The sequence below is a fragment of the Aulonocara stuartgranti genome, assembly GCF_965226115.1.
Source record: "Aulonocara stuartgranti genome assembly, chromosome: 22".
Classification (NCBI taxonomy): domain Eukaryota; kingdom Metazoa; phylum Chordata; class Actinopteri; order Cichliformes; family Cichlidae; genus Aulonocara; species Aulonocara stuartgranti.
The window spans coordinates 16,047,608-16,072,634 of record NC_138957.1 but is presented as its reverse complement, the minus strand read 5'-3'; the positions used below and the strand labels follow the sequence as shown (position 1 = coordinate 16,072,634).

The window sequence follows — 25,027 nt, the reverse complement described above, 5'->3', positions numbered from 1 at the left end:
CATAAGCCTGTCTGTGGCTGCTAGTTTTCAGTCAGGGTTGGATTGCCTGTCTTTCCCTGGCAACAAGCCCATCATCTCCTGGTCACAGTTTTTTGTTTTTGTCACAGTCTGGTGGTGTGACAGGGTTCCCCAGGGTGCTCTGTTCAGCCCTGTGGCCACCCACCAAACCGCACCCACCCCCCTCAGTCAGACGTTTCTGAATTATGGATAAGTCTGGATTGCTTCTTATGAAATATGAATTTTAAAAGGGGGGAAGCCCTTGGAAAAACAAAAGTCTCAGAGCCTAATGACCCCAATAGTACCCAGAATGTGACTTGTGACTACTTATTGGAGCAAAAACATCTGTAAATTACCCTGGGGTAGTCATTGAGGTAACTTTTTTTTCTCCCTCATCTAAAGGGGTGCATATTTCTCCTAAAGTGTTTCAGAGAATCCAAACCTAGAGCAGCGAGTGAGGAACAACAGGAAGGAGGAGAGAGGATGAGATAAACCGCCCTCTCCTTCACTCGTCTCCACCACACGCTGCTGCTGCAGGGAGGAAGAGGGACTTTATCGCTAGCCTGCAGTGAAGTCAGTTGTTTCTAAATGAAGGATTCGTGTTTTCTACCTATTGGAGCTGTCAGAGAGGAGAGTGAGTGCGTCTCATTCCAGCAGCAGTGACTGGAGCGCACACGGCAAAGAAATAAGAGAGAGGAGAGGGAAGCGCGTAGACTGACTCAAGCGTGAGGAGGTTTCCAGTACACCGTAAGACCGGGACTTGCGTGATCGTGAGTAAAAACAACTATAGGGTTTTCTTTAATTTCTGTAAAGTAATGGGAGCAATGTATATATGATTCTTGGCGTTTGGAGTTTGCGCATTTTTTTTTAAAGTGCACATGATGTTTATATAACTTTTCTCACTGTTGAGTAACTTATTTTCTAGAGCGTACAGCTTTCAAAACAACTTAAAAGGCGGGGTTGCGTTTCCAAGAGTAAGAAATCCTTCTTTCTTTAGTTCTTTTTTACTTTAGATTTGGGAGCCTTGCACTATAAAACACCGGTGACAGCTAGAGAAATGCTTTTGGTTTAGACGTTCAGACAGTCATTTGATTTGTGTGATGTTGTGTGCCATTTATATTCATGGCGGAACGAAATGAATAAGCCTTCTGCTCACTGTCACAGGTTGAAGTGAACTCAAGATATAGCGTGACGGAGTAAGCTAAATGTGCCGAGCGGAGATGGAAAAGCGCACGTGTGTGTGCGTGTGTGCGCGCGCGTCACATCGTGAAGGATTTGGTGCGTAAGCGCCCTGTCATGTATCATTTCCCGTTCACTAAACTACCGCCGTTAACGGGCTCCACCAGCCAGCCACGTGTTGTGTGTGTGTGGTTGGGGTTGAACACACCAGAGAGGGGGGGAGGGAAAGGAAAACCAGAAACATGTAATTTCAAGCTAGGCTGCGCTCACAAAATGCACGGGACAGCGATTAGTTACACGGGTATGTATGACTGCTCACTGTACAGCAACAGCGGTGACTGACACCCAGTTTATCATACTGGCCGTGCTAAGAGCTGCCTGATGTTCTCTGTGTCACCAGTTATTCTCGCTCCTCTGATATCCAGTCTAATAGGCCCGTGTATGATGGATTCAGGAACCTCGGGGCTTAGTAAATTGATGCTCCAGTCTAAGCCATCTTCCTTTGTTCATAAACTGTGCTTTAAAAAAAGAAAAGAAAAGAAAAATAGGCTGTACGAGAAGCTGTGAGACAGACCAATACATCAATGTCATAATTTGTTTTTATCCTCCCAGTGCATCCTCATTTAAACACCGTTTGAGGTGACTACTTTGTTGCTTAGGGGGAGTCACACTTCGCTCCTAGCAACTTGACATGCTCCCTCTCTGCTCCCTGCCTGTCTTTTATCACTCTCTCTGTCTCCTTTTGCCTCATTGTATTTTTTCCCCTTCTCTTTCCTGATGATCAGCGTCCATCATGCTTGAATAGGATCTGAGTGGAGCTCCCCACCCAGTGGGAGGTGAGCTGTCGCCCCAGGGCTTAGTCTGTCACCTCTAATTTTGAAATTCAGTGAAATACTGTGCAAACGCATGTATGTAAGATAGCTAAAATAAGCATGCAGTTTTCATTATAGTGCCTTGATTTACTGTTAAACAACTGCGTAAACTGCGTGACTTAAGTCAGAGTTCCAAACTATTTTGGGAGCCAAGCCAACTTTATTTATAAAGCGTTTTAAAAACAGTAACCACTGACCAAAGTACTGAACAATGGACTTAAAATATGTCATATAAAATAGAAAAATAATATTTGAAACATATTTTATATAAAATATATATAAATTCAACAAATACATAGATTTTAAAGGGGAATAAGATAAACTAATAACAAAACTCTGCATGTACACTAACCTATTTATAATGCCATCCACTCACAAATAGTGCAAATTGTGGCTTTTAAAGTTGGCCCATAAAGTAAAATAGAAGCTAGCAGTGACTGTTTTATTTGCCTCTTTGTAGCTATAAATCACTTTAGTGCAACAGATACACAAGATAACAAGCACTATAAGCTGCCTTTTGCAGCAAGCATAAGCAAACACTCTTCTTTAACTTCTGGTAACAAGCATGGTACAATTTCAAGCCCCTGTTATATTTTTACTATCCCAGAAACTGTAAATTAGACTACTGTAATCATTTGGTTTAAATAAGCATGTGGTTTTCATTAGAATTTGGTTAGTATTTCATTATGCTAGCAAATAGCGAAGAGATATTAATGTTATTACTCTGATAATAATATACTTAAAGTCACAGTTTAGAGTAATCCTTGCTTATTTTACGCTGGCCCAGAGTGCATCCCTCCCTCTTCTTTTAAGTCAGTTTTCTTGTGATTGGCTGCCCCTCATAAGCAGAAGATTTGAATGGCTGGTGGTTGGGGATCACATCCAGAGCTGTGCACCTGAGATGACCATATAAGGTGTGTCTGCTCTGTCTGACAGCATAAAGAGCTAAGAGAGAGAAACCTGTCTGAATCTGAGCCTTACCAGCAGTCAGAGGACTGACCTTTTAGTTCAGATGATTTACTTGTAAATATGCTGATCCATGTTTCTGTGTATGATGGAAACATCTCTATTTTTGTAGCAGCACATACTGGAATATATTGCAGCCAAGCTCTGACATTCTCCATTGCTTTTAAATAATTGGCAACTTGCCCTGATCAGTCAACACACACACATAGACACACACACACGCACACACACAGGTAGGATTTCCTCTTTTGTTCTATTGTATTTTTGGGAAGATGTCAAATGTCAGTAAATGATTTTAGGGTGTATTTGTGTATAAGGTTGTTTAAAAAAAAACTCCTACACATTCAAGAAGTGTCACATTTATATGCATCTGTTTTGTTTTTTAGTTTATTTATTTTTATTTAGTTTATTAAACAATAAAACGCTAAAACAAGAGTTCATTTAGTCATGTAGATATGTCAAGATGTTCAAAATGAACTTCAGTATGGGAGGTTCATCAAAATGGGGAAGAAAGGCAATTTAAGTGACTTTGTATCTGGCATGGTTGTTGGTGCCAGATGGGCTGGTCTTGATCTGATGAGATTGTTACACACGACCGTCTCTAGAGTTTACAGAGAATGGTCCAGAAAGAGAAAATATCCAGTGAGCAGCAGTTCCTTGGGGAAAAATGCCTCGTTGATGGGAGATTTCAGAGGACAATGGCCAGACTACTTTAAGCTGACAGGAAGGCAACAGTAACTCAGATATTCCCCCCTATTTACAAGCAGGTTATGCAGAAGAGGATCTCTGAACACACAACATATTAAACCTTGAAGCAGATGTGCAACAGCTGCAGAAGACCGCACCAGATGCCACTGTTTTCAGCTAAAGCGACTAATACAATAGATTATGAGGGGCCTAATGCAGGTATGCTATTGAGTTAGACCTAAAACAATAACAGTGTTCAGTATCAGACAGAAAATGCCAGTTTCAGCTTTTCACCATTGTGGTGACTCCCAAGTGGTTCTATCTGCATTTACTGTGAAATTCCCACACCCTGCGTCCATCATTTAGCTCTCACTCTGCTGCCGATGAATATTGCTACTTGGAAATCGGGCATCCCGCACCCCCACCCTCCCACCCCTTCCCGTGTGGCACAGGAGTTAGCAGAGCGGTGGCATAGTGCAGACGGATTATGCTCTCGCGTAAATCTGCTGTCATTTCAAAACTCTCTGTTACAAGAGATTCTCTAATGAGAAGCCCTCTGCTACTCCCTGTCTGTTTCCCTCTTCACTCTCCTCTCTCTCTTCTTCTCTCCTTTTATCTGTCTCCCTCTCCTGTCTCTACCCGTTTAATGGATGTTTTTTTGCTGTCAAGGCCTTTTCTTGCCTGTGTGTTTGCGCGACAGCAAGCGAGAGATTCTGTTTGAAGTCGACATGTAGAGAAAAAGGCCTCGCGTGTAGCGAAAAAGGCCTCAAGTCTTCAACTCAGACGAGTTTCTGTTGCACTACAACCTAGGTTTTTCATTTCAGTGTTGCGTCCAATTACAGATACAGAATACAACGAAAGGGATAATGAGGTGTCGAATAAATAGAATAGAGCAGTTGGCCAGTCAGGACCAAGACCAATCACAATTTATTTAAGAACAACTAAATCAGCTGTTACTATCAAAACGGTAAGTGTGTTATCCCAAGTGGTGATGGTTTCCCACTGTTGCATAGTGCCTTGTGAATGGAGTGAGACTTTGAATGGATGTGATGTGTCTGAAGATTTTGCATGGAGTGGGGCAAAACTTGGAATCGGATGATGAGCAGATCCAAGGGAAGTGATGGAAGACTGTTGTCTTTCTATATGATTGTACTCCCCATCTTTCCTCCTCCCTCCTAAATTTGATCCTACCATCTACTCCCAAACCTAAATCCCTATTCCCTAACCAGCCAGGATGAAGTCTGCTAAACATCCCCACATTACCCTACCTTTACCCCCGTCAGCAGACAGAGTGTATTAAAGTAGAGCCCAGGAGGGAAAATATTTAGGAGTGGATGTACATGCTGTAACTCAGTCATAACTCGGGGCCTACTCGACTGTCTGTTTGCCTGTCTGGAGACACTGTAATACTTTTACGGGACTTAGTAGGCTCTGCAGGGGAGAAGACTCGTGAGACAACAGACAAAGGGAATGGATGGCTAGAGGACAGGGGGTGTGGAAGGGCACACTGTAATGTTATATTGTAAAGACAGAAAGGATTAGAAGTGGCACATGGCAATAGATGCGGCAAAGGTTTAGTTTATTGGAATTCCCATCAGCTAAAGCACAGCAGTATCTATTCTTCCTGGGGTCCACACGGTGATATGAGGGACACAGTGAGAAGCGAGGTCGGGCAAGGTGAGGACTGAAATGGCATGACTGGAGAGATGTTAAGAAAATAAATGTGGTTGGATGAAGCAAATGTAGAGGTCAGAACTGGTGACAAGAAAGAGGATGTTGCAAGACTGGCAATCAGACCGACACAAAAAGCAAGAATGAGAAAAATGAAGAGTTTACTGTAAGGATAATCAAGGCCATTGTGCCAGCAGTGTGCACGGAGTGGCCCTAATCAAAGGTGGTGGACAGAAGACGTAAGAGCGAGCGTTCTTCAAATTAAGAACAGGAGACAGCGAAGATCTAATGGTTTATGGGAGTTTAAGAAGGGTCAAGAGGAAAAGGGAGACAATCTGATAAGATATACTGTTGACTCTCTCCTTGTCCTTCCCCCAAAGCATCATCCCTCCATCTCTCCTCATTTGTCCTCATTATGAAGCAGCATGTTCTATTGAAAGAATGATGAGTTTTAATTATGTTCTCTTTGCAAAATTTATTATAACGGAGTGTACTCTTTTAAGACAGATGACCTACAAAAATATAACAAAGCTGCTTCCCTTTTTATTTTTTGCAACTTTTTAACCTTTCAAAAATGCATGTACAATACGATAAAAACTGTAAGTCACCCAAACCCACATAACGCACACACACATAGACACGCACATGCATGCATGCGCAAACCAGGCTTAATGTAGTCTGTTGGGATCGTTAGCCGAGTTAATGTCCATGCACTTGGCCCAATGGGAGCGTCTGTGTCATTCTCCATGCTCCCTGAACAGATATGGCGATACAGATATAGACCTGGCCCTGGGGAACACATATACACGCTCACAAGAACACACTCGCACCCATAGATATGCAGATGCCTCATCTTGTGACTCTTACGGGCTGTGGTAGATGGGAATATTAAGCTTATCTGTGGAGATGTTTGGAGAGTGCCAACCCTGTCACATCTGATTAGCTTGATTTTGGCCACGCCCCCCAGTCTCTTGTCATTTAGCCCCTTTCTCTGCCCCCCTCTTTTTGTAATTCTACTTTCTGTTCCCAATTATTTATAGCATTTTCCAGAGAAATTTCAAGCCATACACCGAGCTGTTTTTCCAATCACCTGTTCTCAAGGCAATCTGGTGTCCTTACATCATTTTTTTTTTACATTTATTAAAAGAACACGGATTTCTTTGTGCTTCAAGGCAAGCTTTGGATCAACATATAAATTGGTTAGCTGTACAACATGCCTAATACCTTGGTTGCCCTCTCCTCTCCTCTTTCTATCTAGTCTCGTGTCGCTCTGCTTGACAGGGCAGGAAATCAGTCTCATTTCTCCTTTAATTCGTTCTGATCAAACATGTCGCTCTCAATCAGCCCTATTTGATTAGGAGATGCCCGTATCACACCCCACCAAACAGGTAATGGCTGACGCTCTCATATTTCAGTGCGCTACAGCAGCACACGTGTCTGTGTGAGGTATGAACGTGCAAACCTTAGATACACACATTACCTCCCCCCCAAAAAATGGATTTAGGTTTGTGTGTGACTATCACACACTTTATTGGAAGTGCTAATGCATTTTGTATATTTAGAAACTCAATCGATTCCATGTCTCCCACTCAAGTCTTTGTTCCATGCTTCTCTGTTTTTTTTTTTTTCTTATCATCGCAGGTCTTTTGAACAAGCTTTCTAATCTCACCCATCTCCTCTCCTCACACAGAGATATGGGGTGTAGGCTCCCAAAGTTGCGCAAGACCGAAGAGAGGCACAGCCCAGGAAACATTTACTCCACCCTCCGACGTCCTCAGGTGGAGACCAAAGTAGGAGTGGCCTACACCTACCACTTCCTGGATTTCCTGTTGGGAAAAGAAGGTATGAAGTGCAGCTCCACGTCCTGTCAGTCATCTCTGTTTAACAGACAGAAACATATCCCCATTTATGTGTACAGGTGTTTTCTTTGTTCTTCTTGAGAGCTCAAGCTGGCCCTGCGTAATCTCGCTGAAACACATACGGCAAGATCGCTGGTCACATCAGCTGTGTGGAGCTTTTTATCAGCATCCTTCAGCTCATTATATTAGTTATACGACCTATGCCTTTACGGTTTTGATGCCATCCTGTTTTCTACGGTGAAAAAAAAGCTCTGACAACCTGACTATGAGCTCCTGCCAAGTGCCAAACTGACGTTAAAGCGAGTGAGTGAGTAGCTGGCAAACATAGGTGTGTAATTAGCAGCTAAAATAGCCAAATACAGTCCACGGTTACTAGAGGCCAAAACTGAAGGAAGGAAGAGCTGCAGGATACTTGACTCAGTTTTCCAGCTAACCAGTAACAAAAGTTAAAACAGATGATGAGAGTTATTCCTTCTTAAGTGCCAGAACCATAAATAAGAAACTAAGTCATCACCCATTAGCAGTATCATCTGTCTGTTCCATATTGTTTCAGCTTAGTCTAATAGCTATTGGCTTTAACAAGAGCTCTCTCAGTATTTGTTTCCTTTGTAACCGATAGATCGGTTTTATAATTGATTCTTGGCAGAGCGAATCTAAAGATGCCTTTACAAATTTTAGTTCCCGAATCCTTCTGCTTGCTAACAATCGTTATGACAGCAATGAATGAGTGACTGACTAAATGAATGACTGATAGAGATTTCAGACGCAGCTCAAATAAGAAGAATAAATCTTGGCCCTGATATGCAGCAGGCAAGCTTCATTTAGATCTGATTCCTGTTTGTCCCAGTTCCAGTCTGGAGGAGGCTCCGAGGAATGTGCCTTCACATTTGGCCATTCCAAAGTGATTCGGAGGAATTCTTTAAACTGAGCCTGGTTGTTTGCTGTAGTTTGCTGTTTTATGTCGAACTCTCCTTTGCTTTGTCATCCTGAACTCTGGTTACAGATTTGTGCGCACGCATGTGTGTGTGTACTACTCGTAAAATAGCCACAGTAGCTATTCTAACTTTAAACAGTCAAGTGAAATGTTTAGGTCAGCAGCTCTTGTCTTTTTTTTCCTACATTAAGTATCTTGAGGGAAGAAAGTGGCTTATAAGTTGAAGTTGTTTCTGTGTGCAGCTCCTGTTGCAGTGAGTTCAAAGCCTCTAATTCTGAGATTCAGCTGTTATTGTGCTGCAGCAGTGCCCTCTAACATCCCTTTGCTGCTCCCTCTCACAGTGACAGTGTAGTAAAGCTGACGAGTGTGCGCGACATGCCGCCTTTGGAAATGCGCGTTTTTGTTTGCACCGTTTTGCAAATATGAACAATTGTGTGTATGATAATGCGTGGGCGTGTATGCTGACTGCGTCTTTAGAACATTTGATGAGAATCCTCAAGAGGCATTTGGTTTCTAAAAATACTAATTCTGCCATTATGCCGGTGTGGTCTGTGGAGAGAAGGCGTGAGGGGAAAAATAGGGGTGTGAAGGAGAAACCGTTGCGTCGAAGCCTCTTTGCCTTATGGCTTAATGTTTCTAAGACCCTCTGCTGTGCACTTCATCACCTGACAAGGAGAAGCAGGTGCGAGCAGCTCACCGAAATCCTTTTTCTGTTCGAGTTTCAAATGCAACAGTGTAACAGACAGCAGGCACAAAGCCACAGCCAAGTGGCACTGGTCCGGTTGCCAGTCGGCTTCGTTTTCAGCCAGCCCTGTTATGTTTGGCAAGTGGGTTAGGCTCTAGTGTTGGCAGAGAGAAATATGGCAACCCCAAATGGTGGTGACCAAAACAGACAATAGACATGAGGATTGCTTGTCTTCCTTGTTGCTGAAGGCGGTAGCAGATAAATTGTCTAATCACATGTGCCGCAGCATACACACATATAGATACAGGAGGACCACACACACTCTTACACGGTGATCATATAAGCATCCACGGTGCTACATTCACACACAAAAAAACACTTCATAGCACTTAGTCAACAGAGTTAGTGTTATCGTTCAACAGACAGGCAGGTCATTTATATGGTAAACTCACTGACGCCACCTGAGCTGCTTAAGATTGGTAGACTATTTTAGGATAAACACAGCTACTATGAATTGATTGTGTGTGTGTGTGTGTGTGTGTGTGTGTCTGTGAGAGTGTATATGCCGGCCCCTCTCTCTCCATTTGTGATAGAGAGACCAAGAGAATTGAAGGATTCCTGGAGGATTATCTGATTGTTTGTGGAGATTGAGAGACCTCATTCCCAGCAAAGGGATTTATTTGTATTTGTGTGTGTGCGCGTGTATGTGTTTGTGTGTATGTAGGAGGCAGATAGAGGAATCTGTATGTCAGCCTGTGTCATTGAGGAAACCCACGGTCAAATGCGTGCTTTAATTCAATTTGGCTTCCATTAATAGTATTATTTCCCTGCCAGCGTGACTTGATGACTCCTCCACAGTAACGAAAAACAAATATTTTCCCCGGTGCCGCTGTGAAATATGGGAGACTGGATGGCTGTTTATTAAACTAAGTTGTGTTCTCGGGAAGAGGAACTTAATGTTCAGAGTGAGGAGGAATACAGTGTGATTTCTAACTTGACCTTTGACCGCTGAGTGATGAAACTCACCAGAAACAATGTTGCTGATGATACAGTGTCAGCCTTTGTTTTCTGAGCTCTCGCAGTGGTTGAGCTAAAAAAGAAAAATATTATTTGTTTTCCATGTGACTAAGCCCAGCTCCGGGTCACGGCAACCCTGTGATTAATCCAAGGAGGATGAGGAGAAATATGTTCAACATTTCGGGCATTTGCCCTGCGGTTCACACATGGCCATTTATTTGGTTTGTCAAGGCGCGTCTCGTCACGTGACTCCATTCTAATGTCTCCTTCTATTCAGCGGTCTTATTACTCTCTAATCACCGGTCTGCTGTAGCTTGACAGATCGTCTTGGCTTGGCGAAAGGTACGATGATCTTCATTATCGATGCTGTAACACTGATCGGTTACCTCGACATTGTCAGCGTGAATGTATGAAATCTAACAGCCAGGTGTGGCATTTAAACCCGGCCGGCTTTGGTGTGGAAGATCTGCTCAGTAATGAACAGAAGAAATGGAAAAGAATGGAAAACCAGGTAGAAAAGAGTGGAGAGTGCAGTCATGGTGGTTTATTAGAGAACAGAGGACAAAAAAAAAGAAGAGTTGTGGTGAATGCTCGCTGGGTCTGGTGCGGGGAGGGGAACGAGCAGCTTGTGAGTGAGGAGAGAGGAGAAGTCGAGAGAGAGAGAGCTAGAGGTGTGAGAACGAGTGAGCGGGAGCCAGGACTCTGCCGACGTGTGAGGAAGGAAGTTAGGTGTGATGCTGTGTGACTAACGCTGGTCTCTGGAGCAGACAGCGAGGAGCTGAACTCTGCTGATGACTTTCTGCTGCCCTGCAGAGATGGAGACCCACTCGGCTCATTAAAACTTACAACATGTGTCTAATGCTCAGCTCTGTGTGTGTCCCTGTGTGTGTGTGTGTGTGTGTAGCTGGAGCTGTTTGCGGTGCTTTTGCATACCTGTGGGCAAGTTTATTTTCGAGCAGAGTTATGCGCACAGTTTTTGCAATGGTTTTGCGTGTATTTTTTGTGTACTTCACTCACACCACACTCACACCACAACGTTATGGCGGATTTTTCCTTACATGGCCTTGCTATTAGAATATCTCATGTGATGCATTTGGCATGCCACAGATCCATCACTTGTGGCATCTGCACATTGCCTGACGCATTTTTTTTCAAGGTAAGCATATCAACATTTTTCAAAACGGAGAGCTTGTCAGCCTGACGTAGTTCAAATCATCCCATTTTTTTTTTTTTGCAGTTTCAGTCTTATTGGCAAAAGGCCTTGAGAGAATGCCAGCAAAGATGGCAGAGAGATGCTATGTGTCAAAAGTGAGCCAGACTGGAATTCACAGCATCACAAGTACATGGGCACTGTATGTGCCTTAAGCGCCACACTGTGTTCTCACCACAGCAAAACCTTTTCTCTCTGGTTTGTACTTGTCAGCCATTTTTTGTGAACCCGACGCTTTCTCTGAGACATTTCTCATAAAGTGTGTGTACTGAGGACATCGTTCCTCCATTGTCAAAACTCAGATACTGACCGGCAACTCTCATAACTTGGAGCTACATTCCTCAAACGGCGGGGGAGCTCCAGGCTCCTGGAAGTTGATTATTTTATAGTCACTGTTTTGGCACATATTCTCGCCTAAAACCTCTGCAAGTCATTAGAAGGCTATTTAAATAAACGTGAACCTCCAGCAAGCAGGGGGATAAGCCTTGAGGGTGGCTGTAAGTAGTAATCCGCATGCATCACCTAGCAGGCTTAGCGCAAGCGCTTTCTTCCTAACGCACGCACACACTCAGACAACAGAGGCAAAAAGATGGCCCGCACGCACACGCGCATTCGCTCGCACAGTGATGCTGTGGCACACATACACTGCAAAATATGCTTTACAGTCACACATTGAAATTCTGGGATTTGTACAAGGAATTAATAAGCCCTTTCAGGCAACTACAGGAAGGGGATGACTCTCACGCTCTACATGTAGCTTGTGAAATCATGGGTCAAAAAGTGAGACATTGCCTTTAGCCCAGTGTGGCAATGATGTGGTCAAAGCTGAGATAAAAATAGAAGATCCACAGAACTGTCCCACAGTTGCTTCTTGTGCCCGTGAAACAATGTATCCTTGGATTAGTCTCTCTTTTAAGCAGTTGTAGTGTGTGGATGGACATTTTGATAAAAACACTCATACTTACTTAAATGTGCACTTTGCCCTCTTAGTTTCAAACCCCAAAAGTCACAGAAAAAAAGACAGTTTGATACTGATGCACCCATCAGACTCTTTCACCCTTCTGACACTAACCTCCCTGGCACCACAAAACTCCAGCCGGCTTTTCGGCCCTGAGCCGTTCCCATTCTGGAGCAGAATCGCATCCTCCCTTTTAAATCCCACAGTGGCAGACGGTATAAATGAAGTCGCTTCCCAGCCTAAAGCACTTGCAGAACACCCTAATAACTTTCTGTATTCCTGTCGGCATTAGCTGCGATGCCTCGCCTGCATCTCGTTGGTGGGTGAGTGCCAGCCGTGCAGGGCTAATGACGGCTAATGACTGTTTACGGTGACAGGATCGTTGTTATCCCCCCCCACACCACCACCACCCTACCCCAGTCTCCAGCTGTTATTATTATTATCACTGTACTGCTTTTGATAAGTCCCCACAGACACCCTTTTAAGTGTTTGCCTGATGAAAGGCTCTTGTGGTTCCAAGCATTTATGCCAAAATGATGTGATGGTTGGATTTTCTCTGGGAGTTTTTTTTCCCCTTTCTTTCTCCTATTGTTTCACTGAGATGGGAGTCAGGAGAATGTGTCCTCATGTGCTTGTATCCCTAACATACTTGCCAGCTTCTTGGGTGTCTGTATGTGTGTGTATGTGTGAACATGCCAGATGATGAGGAACAAATTGAAAATGAGATGGTTTGCACATTTTCTTTCCCTCTCTCTCTCCATGTGTGGATGTCTGTGTGTTTTGTGTGTGTGTCTAGTTAATTTATTCAGGTTATTTTCTCTTCTCCAGACCCATGCAAATGAGATTGAATGGGGAAGGATGACAAGCATTCAGGCACAAACAGACAGCCTCATCTCTCGCTCTCTTTCTCTGCTCTCCTCCTTCTCCAACCCAGCTCTGCTAACCGACTCGTTCTTTCTGTCTGCTGTTTTCTTTACTTGTCTTCTCTCTTTTTTTATTCCCCTCCCTGCCGCCCTCCTCCCTCTCACACACCTGGCTTCGCTCAAACACCCAGCCATGTGCATGCTTCCTTAAAAGCCTGTAAACAGGCAGAGAGCCTTACTACAATGCACCGACCTCAGGAGGGTCGCTCTCACAAACATTGCGCTCTCCCTGGTGGATTTGCCTCCATACGATAAGCTCTGCTAACCATTTCCACTGAAGTAAACGGGTTTTCTTTCCATTGTGTTTGGTAATAAGAGAAGCAGCTCTGTGTTAGCGATTGCTGCTAATACCGTACGCCCAAACAGGCGATGTGATAGCATTGTCTGTCAAACCTTTTGATGTGTGTGTGTGTGTGTGTGTCTGTGTCGGGGGGAAAGATGTGTTAAACTCTCTGTTAATATGGGCGAATGTGGTTCCTAATAAGCACTTTCCAGCATCTGTCCATCCATAACAGTGTGTGTCCCTGCACACTTGTGTGTGTTTTCCAAAAGCCAGACTGTGCTGGTGACAGTGAGGACAGAGGCTAATAGTTCCGGTGTAATTAGTTTCAGATTTAGCATGAAGATGCCATGTGTTGTTGTTCAGTGTGAATTATCATAATGAAACATGCTCCATCTTTGTTCCTTCACACCCTTTGTCCCTTTGTCTCTTTCCCCACCTCTCTGTTTTTTTTTCTGCCCCCACCTCTTTGTTTCAGCTTTTATCCACTCCTATGTAATTCTCTGCCACCTTTTACAACCTGCTCCTTATTTCCCATTACCCTATCCTTGTATAACCTTGTTGTTCTCCCTTTCCTCTCACCCATTTTCCTCCCTCCAGAGGTGCCGGTGTCATCAGTCCTTTGTCTGTCCTCGGTCAGAGAGCTGCCGGTTCAAGTCAGGGAGCTCTACACACAGGGTTTTGTCCTGGTTGCCGTCCACCCTTTTGTTCACCCCTGCGGGCCCCGCCAAGCACACATCCAGCGCCAGCTCCACCGGGCCGTGCTGGTCCGAGAGACACCGAGGTAAACCTATTAAACATGCTTATGCCTATGAGCAACTGTACCCAGCTTTAGGGAAGAAATTGTAACCTGTAAGATTATTCACTCCAGATTGATTAAGATAATTAAGATGATTAATTTGCAGCCTCATTTAGGCACTCGTTTGAAGCTGCCAACCTATGTGACTTCATTGTTTTGACATGGAAGCCAATTGAGACTCATTATCACAAGCTTCCTCACCTGCTTTTTTTTTTAAATTGCTGGTGAGTCAGCCACTTAAAATGGCTAACTTTAGCTCTGTATCCCAATTCTCTCACTCTTGACTATAAATGTAATATACTGTACTGAGACTAAATCGTGTAGCTGTCTCATCTGTAACCCAGTTCTTCTTCACTTCTTGCATGTTTCCAACCTGAGTTCATTTTCAGCGTCTCATCAAAGAAGTTAATGAACCCAAATATAAACCATGAGCTCTCCTAACACTGTTCATTATTTATGAGTATATATCATCATATGTGTAGTCCTGTTGATGTGTTTATTGATGGCTCGGTTTCATTTTTATCTTTGCATCATATTAAGTTTTCCCAACGTTCTCCGTCTGTTTTCCTGATTTTCATTTATCCTATGTTGACGTTCCTGTTTTTTCCAGTTGCCTGTGCTAGCTTTTTAGCCATTTTGGCACAGGAAGTTGTCTTGAGACTGTTTGTATTGTAAGGTAAAGACACTACAATATTATTCAGAGAACCCCTGTAGTCAGACAATCCCCAATGAGTAAGCACTTGGTGAGAGTAGAAAGGAAGAACTCTCTTTTAACAGGAAGAAACTGCAGAACTGGGCTCAGGGAGGGTGAACTGTCTGCTGCAATTGGTTGTGTGGTGGAGGAGAAAGAGCGAGGAAAAAAAAAAAGGAGCACAGACAAAACACAAACTTTAGGAGACAGAAGAGAAAAGTTTATGAAATGCTACTGTGGCATGAAAACGAGCTGGCAATGAACAATGGTGAAAGGAGGAGGAATGCTCAGCCAGCCTAAAGCAGCACAACTAAGTAAGGGTTCAGTGTCATGTGATCCAGCCCCAATTTTAAGCTTTATCAAAAATGAAAGTTTGGGCCCTAATCTTAAAAGTAGATAGGGTGGCTGTCTTCAGAGTCCAAACTGATAACTGAAGGCTCTTCTTCTGGAAATTGAAAATATGCCTCTGCGCTCTGAGATTGAAGAGCTCTGTTGGGATACGATGGTACTATGAGGTCTATAAGATATGATGAGGCCTTATTATTGAGGAATATTGAACCAGACGTTTGGTACATTTCCCATGGTCTTCTATATGATCAAACTTCTTTGGACAAGAGTTTCCCGTACTGGCTGTTAGAAACAAAATAAGTTTAGGGCACTGCTGCATATTACTTTTCAGACCCAGAGGATAGATCAGTTTTATAGTTTGTGGAGTACTAAATTTTATGATGACTTCAGTTGCTCCCAGTAGAAGAATAATGGTTGGCTAGTCTGACCATAAGAGGTTTAAAATGTTTCTCCCATTTTGTGACTTACCTAAAAATCTGCCCGACTGAATTTAGAGAAACATTTATGTTTCAGGGATTCACTAAGGTTTAGCACTGTCATCAGTTCAGTTCAATTCATTTTTATTTATATAGCACCAAATCACAAAAACAGTTGCCTTAAGGTGCTTTATATTGTAGGGTAAAGACTCTACAATAACAGAGAAAAAAACCCAACAGCCAGATGACCCCCTATGAGCAAGCACTTGGTGGCAGCGGGAAAGAAAAATTCGCTTTTAACAGGAAGAAACCTCCAGCAGAACCAGGCTCAAGGAAGGGCAGCCATCTGCTGCGTCAGGTTGGGGATGATGGGAGAGAGAGGCCAAAAGACAAACAGTGAAAGAGAGCCAGAGTTTAATCATTACTGATGGAAAGAGAGGTGAGTGAGGAACACCTCAAGGGTTTTGTAGCCACAGCTTTCCCATCTAGTGGCCTTCAGATTCAAGGCACTTCTGCATTGGCTTCTATTTTTCTGACCTGGAAGTTATGTTCATGCTTTTTACTGTCTATGGCAGGGATATCAAGCTAATTTTACACTTTGAGCCACATAGAGATCACTCTGATCTTAAGTGGGCCGGACCAGTGAAACCTCTTTCTGTCAGTGTGAAGAAGTTAAACTACACAAATTCACTCTCAAATATTGTAATATAAGAAAAAAAAAAGTTACATTTCAATTTTTTTTGATGACAGATTTTTTTTTCTTCACTGTGAAAATGTTATATTTCTATTGTAGTGGGGAAAAAATGGATATCTTCTGTCATAAATTTTTTTTTTACCCATTACTTGATTACTTTGGTGTAATATGAAGTGCCATGGCGGAGGTCTTTATCATTAAGAAAAGCTTTAAAGTGGTGAAAATACTGTTCACATTTTCCAAAGTCTTCAAGTGGGCTGGACTGGAGTCTTTGCCAGGGTGATTCTGGTCCTGGGACACCTCTGGTCTATGGTTAGCAGGCTAGCATGAGGAAGTGGTGCTAGCATAAAAACAATGGCGTGTCTCATGTTGGAACTAGCATGGCTACAGAGCTGCAGTCTATAAGCCCACCAGTATTTGAACAAAGAGGAAATTCTCTCTTTGGATATTGTTTTTAGATGGTGGTAGTTTATTGCATCCCATTTCTGTCACTATTTGTTTTTCCATTTTCAAAATATATGGATAGGATCTGATCCTTTTAACAGCTCATGCTCTCTCCAACAAGTCATCATCTTACTAGAACCTTTTTAAAATAATTATTTGAATAAAGATGTCTCATGTAGACAGGATCATTCCTTTGTCTTTTATTCAGAGAGCTTTGATTACATAGTTTGTAAACTCCCATTGGTTGTCATCTATACACCATGAAATTAAAGGCATTACTTTGTTTAGTCTGCAGTTTTTGGCTAGCCTTCTCTCTTCCTCTTGTGTGAATTCAAGCAATGGTTTACACACACACACACACACACACACACACACACACACACACACACACACACACACACACACACACACACACACTCTGTAGTGTACCGACAGGTGCCAAGCTGCTCCTTTGATGCCCCTCCTGCCAAGTGGTCCTGCTGCTTCCTGGCACCTGTCACCGTGGAGACGGCTGATTGCATCATCAGCACTCGCCAGAGGGGAACGGCACACTGAAAGAGAGAAACCATCTCTCCATCCTTTCATCTGCTTTCTTCAGTGATGACCGTCCCCCACTTTTCCTTTGTCCTCGTCACCCCCCTTTCGTCCCCTTTACTCTGCCTTTTATCTCCCCATCACCACCATCCCCTTTCATCAAAAACCCTAAAAATGAAAGGGAAAAAAAATATGACAGATCTACTGTTTCAAATCTAGCTGAGAATGTCGCTCACGCCTCAGAGCGCAAGATATTACCACGGCCTTCCCACTGACCTCAATCCAAATCTGAAGAGGCGTATCTGAATACTCCTTTTATGATGGTGTCTTGCAGCGGGAGCAGAAGGAAATTCAGTCCTTCTTCTGTCTAATAAGTCTTTTGTGGTTTTGATGAATGTGTGTTCTCCTAAAATGGAAAATTCTCCCTGTATCAGATTTGACATTATGTTTCTGCTGCAATCATTTTGAGCCAATGAGTGCTTGTGAACAGGAGCACATCTGCCAGATACTATATAGCTGTGGCTCCTTTAGACTAATGCTACTATGTAATGCTACTTTGTCATGCTGTGGCTATAATGACCAGGACATAAAAAACTAAATGAGACCGTCTAGCACAATGTCATTAGAGAGCCAGCGTATTCTGGCATTTTCTACTTCACAAGAGCAGAATTTAGCTAAAGTATACATTTCTCACCTTAAATTTATTTCTCATCCTTTAGTTCAGAGAAAAGCCAACTGAGATGGGCAAGAAATCGTCTGGAGACGGATGTCTGTGTGGCTGGTCATCAAGCCGCTGACCCAGAAGTCATCCAGAGCTACGTCAAGAGGGTGAGTTCAATTGCAAGTGTAGGCAGCTCAAGCTTCACTGTGTCATATAGATGTAAAATAGTATGTCACTTTCATCACCTTGTATACCCAAAACATCATCCAGTGTTACTTTATTGAAGCCGCATGTGCAGAATGCTGGTCCTCATGTTTCTACAAGTATTTGGAGGAAAGGCCTTGTTGTGAAAAATGCACACAGGTTGTTTCCTGCTTGGTCAGAAGAAGACAGGAAGACATTAAGTATATTTAAAATTCTTCTTCTTTCATGGTTGCCTTACCATACTTACCCTCCTCGCTCACTGTCTCCATACCTGTTGCACTGTTTCTCTGTGTGTTTGTGTGTTTCACGTTGGCACAGCACGACTGTGACGGTAAAGGAAATATTACCCTGCTCATATGGCCACAGGCAACTGCCTATAATTGCCTGTCTGTGCCATATGGTAGCTCTGCCTTTGGTACTAGCATGCAGATCGTCTTCATTTCAAATGGGGCTTTTCCATTTTAAAATCTTGCAAATTCACCTGGCTGAAGAGATTTTAACAACGCGTTGTGACAGGAGCTGAACAAAAACCCAAGCCCAGATGTCATACGTAGGACCCAAGAGGGAGTTTAAAAAAAAAAAAAGATGGAAGAGAAGAAATCAGCAAAAGACACTGGATTTTGACTAGTTTCCAATTACACTGTTTGCTAAACCCGTAACAAGGAAACCAAAGGAGAAGGAACATAACGAAGAGAGTGTCATTGTAAACTACAGAAAGAAGTAAGCCCCAAAGATGGCATGCCAACACAGAGCCTCATGGTTGGCATTTATCAGCTGTTAAACTCACTTTTAGTCTTTCTGCTCATGAATTCTCCAACAGTTCTACATTGGGAAATGAAAATGTGCACTATTGAATAGATTGGCATTTGAACACCCAGAGAGCACAAAGGAAAACCTGATTGGATGGAAATGCACATCACTGAGTATAATATGATAGGCTTCGGCAGCGTGACATGAATAACCAATCAGATCACAAGCTGCCAGAGAGAGTTCGAGATAAGAACCCAGGAGCTGCATCGAGCAGGCAGACTGATGGAATATATATATATATGTGTGTGTGTGTGTGTGTGTGTGTGTGTGTGTGTGTGTGTGTGTGTGTGTGCGCGTGTGTGTGTGTGTGTTCAGTTTTGAAATTTTATACTTTTTTTTTCTCGCCCCACTAGGGTACCCACTCTGTCTCCCTCTGGACATACTCATCAGATAAATCTGTGTGTAAACTTTGCGCGTGTGTTGGTAATAGCGAGTGTTTTTAAAAATGTGATATGCATGTATGGACGAGTGAAGTGTCAAAAGTAGCGGGTAATAGGGGAAGATGTGTCTCATTATTGTTCAGTGTTAGTTTGCGATCTGATTTCTCTCCTGTCGAGTCTGTCTAAAACTGTCAGCCCAAATATCAGCTGACAATTAACCACCAGAGCTCCGTGGGAGGGAGCAGCATGCGCACACATACACAGACCCACACACAAACTCTGTCACACATGTACACACACGGGTGCGTTGAGATAATGAGGTCCTTTTGTCATTTGAATATTTGATCTTTGCAGATGATTAGGTAGGTTGTTATTTTGCAGAATATCTAGTCTGCGTATGTCAGCCTTTGTTTGTGTGTAAATGAGGCTTTGTTTGCCTATAGTAAAAAAAAAAAAGACTGCAAATTTATTTGTGGTGCAGTGAAAGACATCCTTTATATGTATGCATCGCTCAGCTTTGTTATAATAGAGCGTATGGGTGTGCATATATTGCCGTTGCAGATCCAGGATGTAGCAGAGCAAGGTGTGATGTTTGTGGGCTTTCTCCAGCAGCCGGGGGGAGGACCTTGCTTCTTAGGAAATTGGGATCCCGACGAGCTGTCGTCCTTACATTCAAGCCCTTCTCCCATACATCGACACCCCTTCAGTGCCAACACCAGCCCAACGGATCCTACAGAACCTCGTCAAAATGGTGCTGAAACTGATCGGTGCTCCTCTGAGTTAGATCATTGTGAGTTTAAATGTAATCCACAGGAGCACAGCACTTTGGGCCCAAGAGAACCAGACTTTAGCCCCGCCCCAGGAGAGTCTAGTGAACAAGTTCTTACCTCACAGATCAGCTTCAAAGAGTCAACGAATGAACCTCAAAATCACGTCAAACCTGGTTTAGACATAGTTCAAAGCTCTGCAGAGACCCAGGGGAACGGGCTAACTCCGACCCTTCCAGAAACAGTAGGTTCAACAAGGCCGCAGGAGCGTGGTGTACCAGGAGCTAAAGGAAACTTGAGTGGATGCACAGAAAAACGTTTTAGCCTTCCAGACCAGAGAGAGAGACGTGGTTCAAGCTCAGACAGCTGGCTCAGCTCTCCAGAGCTGGATCGTAACAGTGAAAGAAAGTCTGCTCGTGCACGTGGGCAGAGCACAGTGACGACGCACAACAACAACCACATCAGGCTAAAGAGTTCCGAAGAAGACAAGGGGGCAACCTCGCCACTGGCGCAGGCCAGTAAGTACGCAGGATCCTGTTTGCTTGTTTACTCGTTGGGTTGTTTCTCCGTTTGTGAATTTTACCTGTTTGCATGTCCTGTAGGAATGCAGCTCTTTGCACTGTACAACCACACAGAAGAGCTGAACAGCTCTATGAGGTTCTACTCACTCAGGGTGCCACTGCAAGTGCAAAAGGAGGCAGGGCTAATCACAGGAGTTGATGCACACTGGCTCGACCACTTGACCCAGCATTTCAACAGCGGAGCACACCTCATTGATGGGTTTTTCCATCTCGGAGATGATAACGGTAAGTCCTGTAACCATAGCAATGCAACACCATTTTTCCATGTACTGTCATACGTAAAATAAAAGTTGACAGACCAAGGTTGTGCTTCCACTCCTTTCATGTCTTTAATTGATTGTTTTCACTTGTTTGATTTTAGTTTCAAAACTGAAAGTATGGAGTCATTTTGGCTTATTTTTATCCAATTCAGTAATTAATCTAAATGAATCCTTTCATACTATATGCTTGCATAGATTCATGGTGTGGAAAGCACCCATCTTTAACATAACCAATACAATAGCACAAACTCCTCACCCACTAAATCTATGACACTGCATTTCATGGATGCATGGATCTACAGCCTGAGCTCAGGCTGTAGATCCATGCTTCACTGTTGAGTAATGGATGATATGCATGGTGTTATGTGCAGAAAGTCCACGGCTTATGCCATAAGTCACTGTTCAGCCACCCATGGAATAAGCAGGCTTAAGTCGAGTGGAACAGGGGATGAAAAATGAGAGATTGGAGAATAGAGATTTAGTTTTTAGTTCCTCTTTGAATCCCATTTATCCATTTGTGTTTATCTAACTCTTGTCTCCAATTTGTCCCCTTTTTCTCTCCAGCTAATGGGGTTTCATCTGTGGATAGCGTGTTCATCCTCCAGACCTCTGCTGAGGAAACTGCAAACACTTCTTATGATGCTATCGTAGTTGAGCAGTGGACAGTTGTTGACGTGAGGTTTTTCAGGCTTTTAAAGCTCTAGATAAAATGTGCTCTTTTGAGCAACCATTTTGGCCTTAAGCTTGTGCCATTACCTACCTGCTTGCATTTTGCATGCATATATGTATGACTGCATTCTTTATATGTGAGACATTAGCACTCTTTCCTCTGTCCAGGGTGTTATGGTGAAGACAGACTACATCCCACTGCTTCAGTCTTTAGCTCTGTATGGATGGAGACTGATGTGCGTGCTACCCACACCCATTGTCAAGACAAACAGGTACCCAAGAAAAAACACACAACTGTCCTACCATGCACCCAGATCCACTGAGTCAGTACGTGCTCTGAATCGTATCACCTAAACTCAGCAAGGACTACGCTTTGTAGACTGATTCTTTCTCCTAAGATGTTGCCTGCCTCATTGTTTTTAGGATTAGGACTGACAGCGTGGCTTAGATATGCAGGACAGATGGTCCAAGATCTGACAAATCTTGATCATATGCTCATCACAACATGAAACCGCTTTTGAAATCAGCCAGGGCTCACGAGCAGTAACGCTGTCATTGAACTGCTGTTGTCTTGTAACCTGTCACTTTTACAAACTGCAGCATGCAGAAACTGGATTTCAGTAAATACAGTGGCGTGCACGCTTCTCGCACTACAGCGTAGCGGGTTAACAGTAGTAAAAGTGCAGCTCTCTGTCTTTGTGCAGTGACGGGAGTTTGTCGACGAAGCAAATTCTTTTTCTTCAGAGACCCGTTTTGCAGCGCAAGAGAAAAGACTTCAAGGTTTGTCTCCCTTTCTTCTTCTTCAATCTTCGCAACAAACCTGTCACTCTTCTTCTGTTGTGCCTTTAGGGCACGTGACTTTATGTCACAGAAGGTGCCATTAAAAAGTCATGTTTCTAAATATGGGATGTACAGCGAATATATAAATCCACTCTGGAAAAGTCTAATAATAGGCAAATAGTTGGCCTAAAACTGTACAGGAAGAAGGCATCAATAAAAGAGGCTTTGTTGTACTTTGTCAGGTGTCTGGAGAGATAGAAAGAAGAAGACATGACACAAAGCACAAAACTGTCTCAAACGCATGTATTTGATTTCAGATGCTGAACCTCAGGGGTCGCAGCAAGGCAAAGAAAAGTGCTACTGGAGAATTACTAGAAGAGAGAGAAACCAGGTCCCCTTTGATAGAGACAGAGATGGACAGGTTAAGAAGAAACTCAAAAGAGGAGGAGGAGGAGGAGGAAGAGGAGGCGGGAGGAAGAGGGAAGAGCAGGGACAGCGGAAAGCGCAAAAGAGCAGTCCTGCAGCAAGGTGGGGATAAAGGGGAAGAGGATGCACCACATCAAAAGGACTTCTTGTTCCTGTCGAAGAGCAGGGCTTCTCTTGAAGACCAGGAAGAGGAAACTGACATTGACAAGATCCCACTGCCCAAGCAGGAGAAGTCAGTAAGATGGACAGATTTCTATCAGGAAGCCAACGCAGGGCCCAAGGAGGCGGCGAGGGTGGAAGAGCGGATCAGACAACAGCTCTTTTCTGGTGTTTGTTGACATATTCGGCACAAAGCGGGCAAAGGGCACTAAAAGCTGGTTAGTCTATAAAAAAGCTTTTCAACTTTTTGTTGACTTGCATTTTTTTTAGTTCTTTGTGAACAAGCCCAGAAATAACCACTGTATTCATATTGCGTTCTGTTGCTAACGCTTCTATCTGCTCTGTTTAGGGCATTAACACAATGCCTTTTGAGGTCGTAGCTCCTGTAAATGGGAAAAGTGTTGTGCAGTCTTCTGCTTCGGGTTGGTGCTGCTATGTGTCTTTAAATGAAATGAGACTGTACAACCTAGAGTTAGCCTCCAGTCCAAGCCTTAAGTATTATTCTTTCACACTGTTGTATTTTACTACATTCTTGTAATAGGACTGTGAGTTTTGATTTCAATGGGCTCACTGTATTTTTATATGTATGAAAAAAAGTATAATTTAAGAGGAAAAACAAGTGCGTAGTACTGCATTACAGCCTGAATCGATCCGTTTGTGTTTGCTTATGCGACGGCGGAAGAGTAACAAGGATGCAGCTCAGTGATGTTGATGGTATTTAAATCATTTGATACGTTGTTTTGATTCCAGTTTGTGAGCGCTTAAATGTGTGTTTTTGCTCACGTATCTCGGTCACGATTGTTAATAATCTACCCTATTTTGAAGGATTTGTTTAGAATGAATAATAATAGCACATATATAATTATCAGATGGCTTAAATTCTCACAGGTGCAGGAAAAAGTTAGTTTTTTTTCCATATTTCTGTAACAACATGATCTAATATGTCATCAAATTTGTCTACTGTGAAAAGTAGAAAATATTATGTGACACTCTCTATTGAGGAAAGTGACCATTTACTGGTATGACTGGGCCACTGGTAAGCCATTATGGCCTAGATGCCACAAAAAAAAGCTTCAAACGATAAGTCTACCAACACTAGGTTTCACATATCAGACGAGGTTCTTATCCTTCAATGGGGTGCTTTCAAAAAGACAATTTCTTTTAGTCTCATTGAGCTACAAATCTCACTTGTGCATGTGATCTTTAGTAAATTGCACCAGTGTTCTTGGAGAGCAGTGCTTTTCGCCTTACACTCCTCTGCAGCTCACCATTATTGTTCAGTGTTCTCCTGATGATAGACTTACAAACATTATCCAAGCAGTTAGCCTGGGTTTCTTTGGGGTTCGTACTCCTTTCTCTTTGTCAGCCACTCCTGGGGAGGGCAACACTAGTGGGTGGGTTTGCATCCTTTTTCAGGGTGGTAAGCGTAAACAATTGTTATTCTGAAATCCTTAGAAATTCCTTCCTTCCTTTGTACGTACGGCGACAAAGGGTAATTATTCACTTCCCTAAATGTGAGTTATGAAGAATAGACTTTGATAGTTCTATAAATAAAAACAGAGAGCACACACACAGTCAAGTTTTAGCTGATTAAAACTGGAAATTCTTAGGTTCAGATTTCACCTACCTTTGCCACACACAGACATACAATCATGGATCATTTTCCTCAATAACTAAAGTTAATAAGTGAGCATCTTTTTTTAAAAATTTAATCAGTAGTTAGGACTTTTGTTAAAATCCGGTAACAGTTTGGATCTAATTTGTGCAGAAATATAGAAAAAACTAACGGTTTATAAACCTTTATCCTGCAACATTATCAGTATGAATCTCAGATAAACAGCAAGGGTCGGGATTTGAAGTGCACTGAAGTCTTGAGTTTTGTTTTTATTATTGTAATAAGGTGTTGGTTGCAATTTGTCAGAGGAAAAGATAAAGCCTGTGTTAAACAAATTAACTGTCTACAGGGCTAGAAACTACTAGAGGCTGTTGATTAATTTACTTTTTTTGTAATTTGGGTAAACTTGACCTTAGAAAATGTGTAATTTAAAAATCAGATATTTACGACTCATTTCCTGGACCACCTGTGTTGTGTATAAGTAGTGTAACATGTAGGTCTTCATATAAAAAAAAAAAAAAAAAGAGTCAATAAAGTCTTTGCAGGCGGAC

At 42.8% G+C, this 25,027-nt stretch overlaps 1 protein-coding gene across 3 annotated transcripts; it reads left to right on the top strand.

Moving 5' to 3' along the window:
* The first annotated feature begins 452 nt into the window (after positions 1-452).
* Positions 453-25,026, top strand: rftn1a (raftlin, lipid raft linker 1a). Of its 3 annotated transcripts, XM_082520334.1 has the most exons (11): positions 453-767; positions 1,962-2,012; positions 7,063-7,214; positions 13,839-14,022; positions 17,884-17,992; positions 19,781-20,504; positions 20,589-20,792; positions 21,392-21,501; positions 21,665-21,768; positions 22,201-22,276; positions 22,594-25,026. In XM_082520334.1, the coding sequence occupies exons 3-11, from the start codon at positions 7,067-7,069 to the stop codon at positions 23,038-23,040; spliced, it is 2,106 nt and encodes a 701-aa protein (XP_082376460.1). In that variant the 5' UTR covers positions 453-767; positions 1,962-2,012; positions 7,063-7,066; the 3' UTR covers positions 23,041-25,026. The 3 variants fall into 3 exon arrangements, with proteins under 3 accessions (XP_082376460.1, XP_082376458.1, XP_082376459.1); XM_082520332.1 differs by lacking the exon at positions 1,962-2,012; XM_082520333.1 differs by lacking the exons at positions 453-767; positions 1,962-2,012 and adding an exon at positions 1,204-1,477.
* The last annotated feature ends 1 nt before the right edge of the window (position 25,027 follows it).

Excerpts from the sequence above, each read along its gene's own strand:
- rftn1a (XM_082520332.1), top strand. The coding sequence starts at position 7,067 with ATGGGGTGTAGGCTCCCAAAGTTGCGCAAGACCGAAGAGAGGCACAGC. Across the intron at positions 7,215-13,838 it reads TTTCCTGTTGGGAAAAGAAG|AGGTGCCGGTGTCATCAGTC; the intron begins GTATGAAGTGCA and ends TCCTCCCTCCAG. Across the intron at positions 21,769-22,200 it reads CCCATTGTCAAGACAAACAG|TGACGGGAGTTTGTCGACGA; the intron begins GTACCCAAGAAA and ends GTCTTTGTGCAG.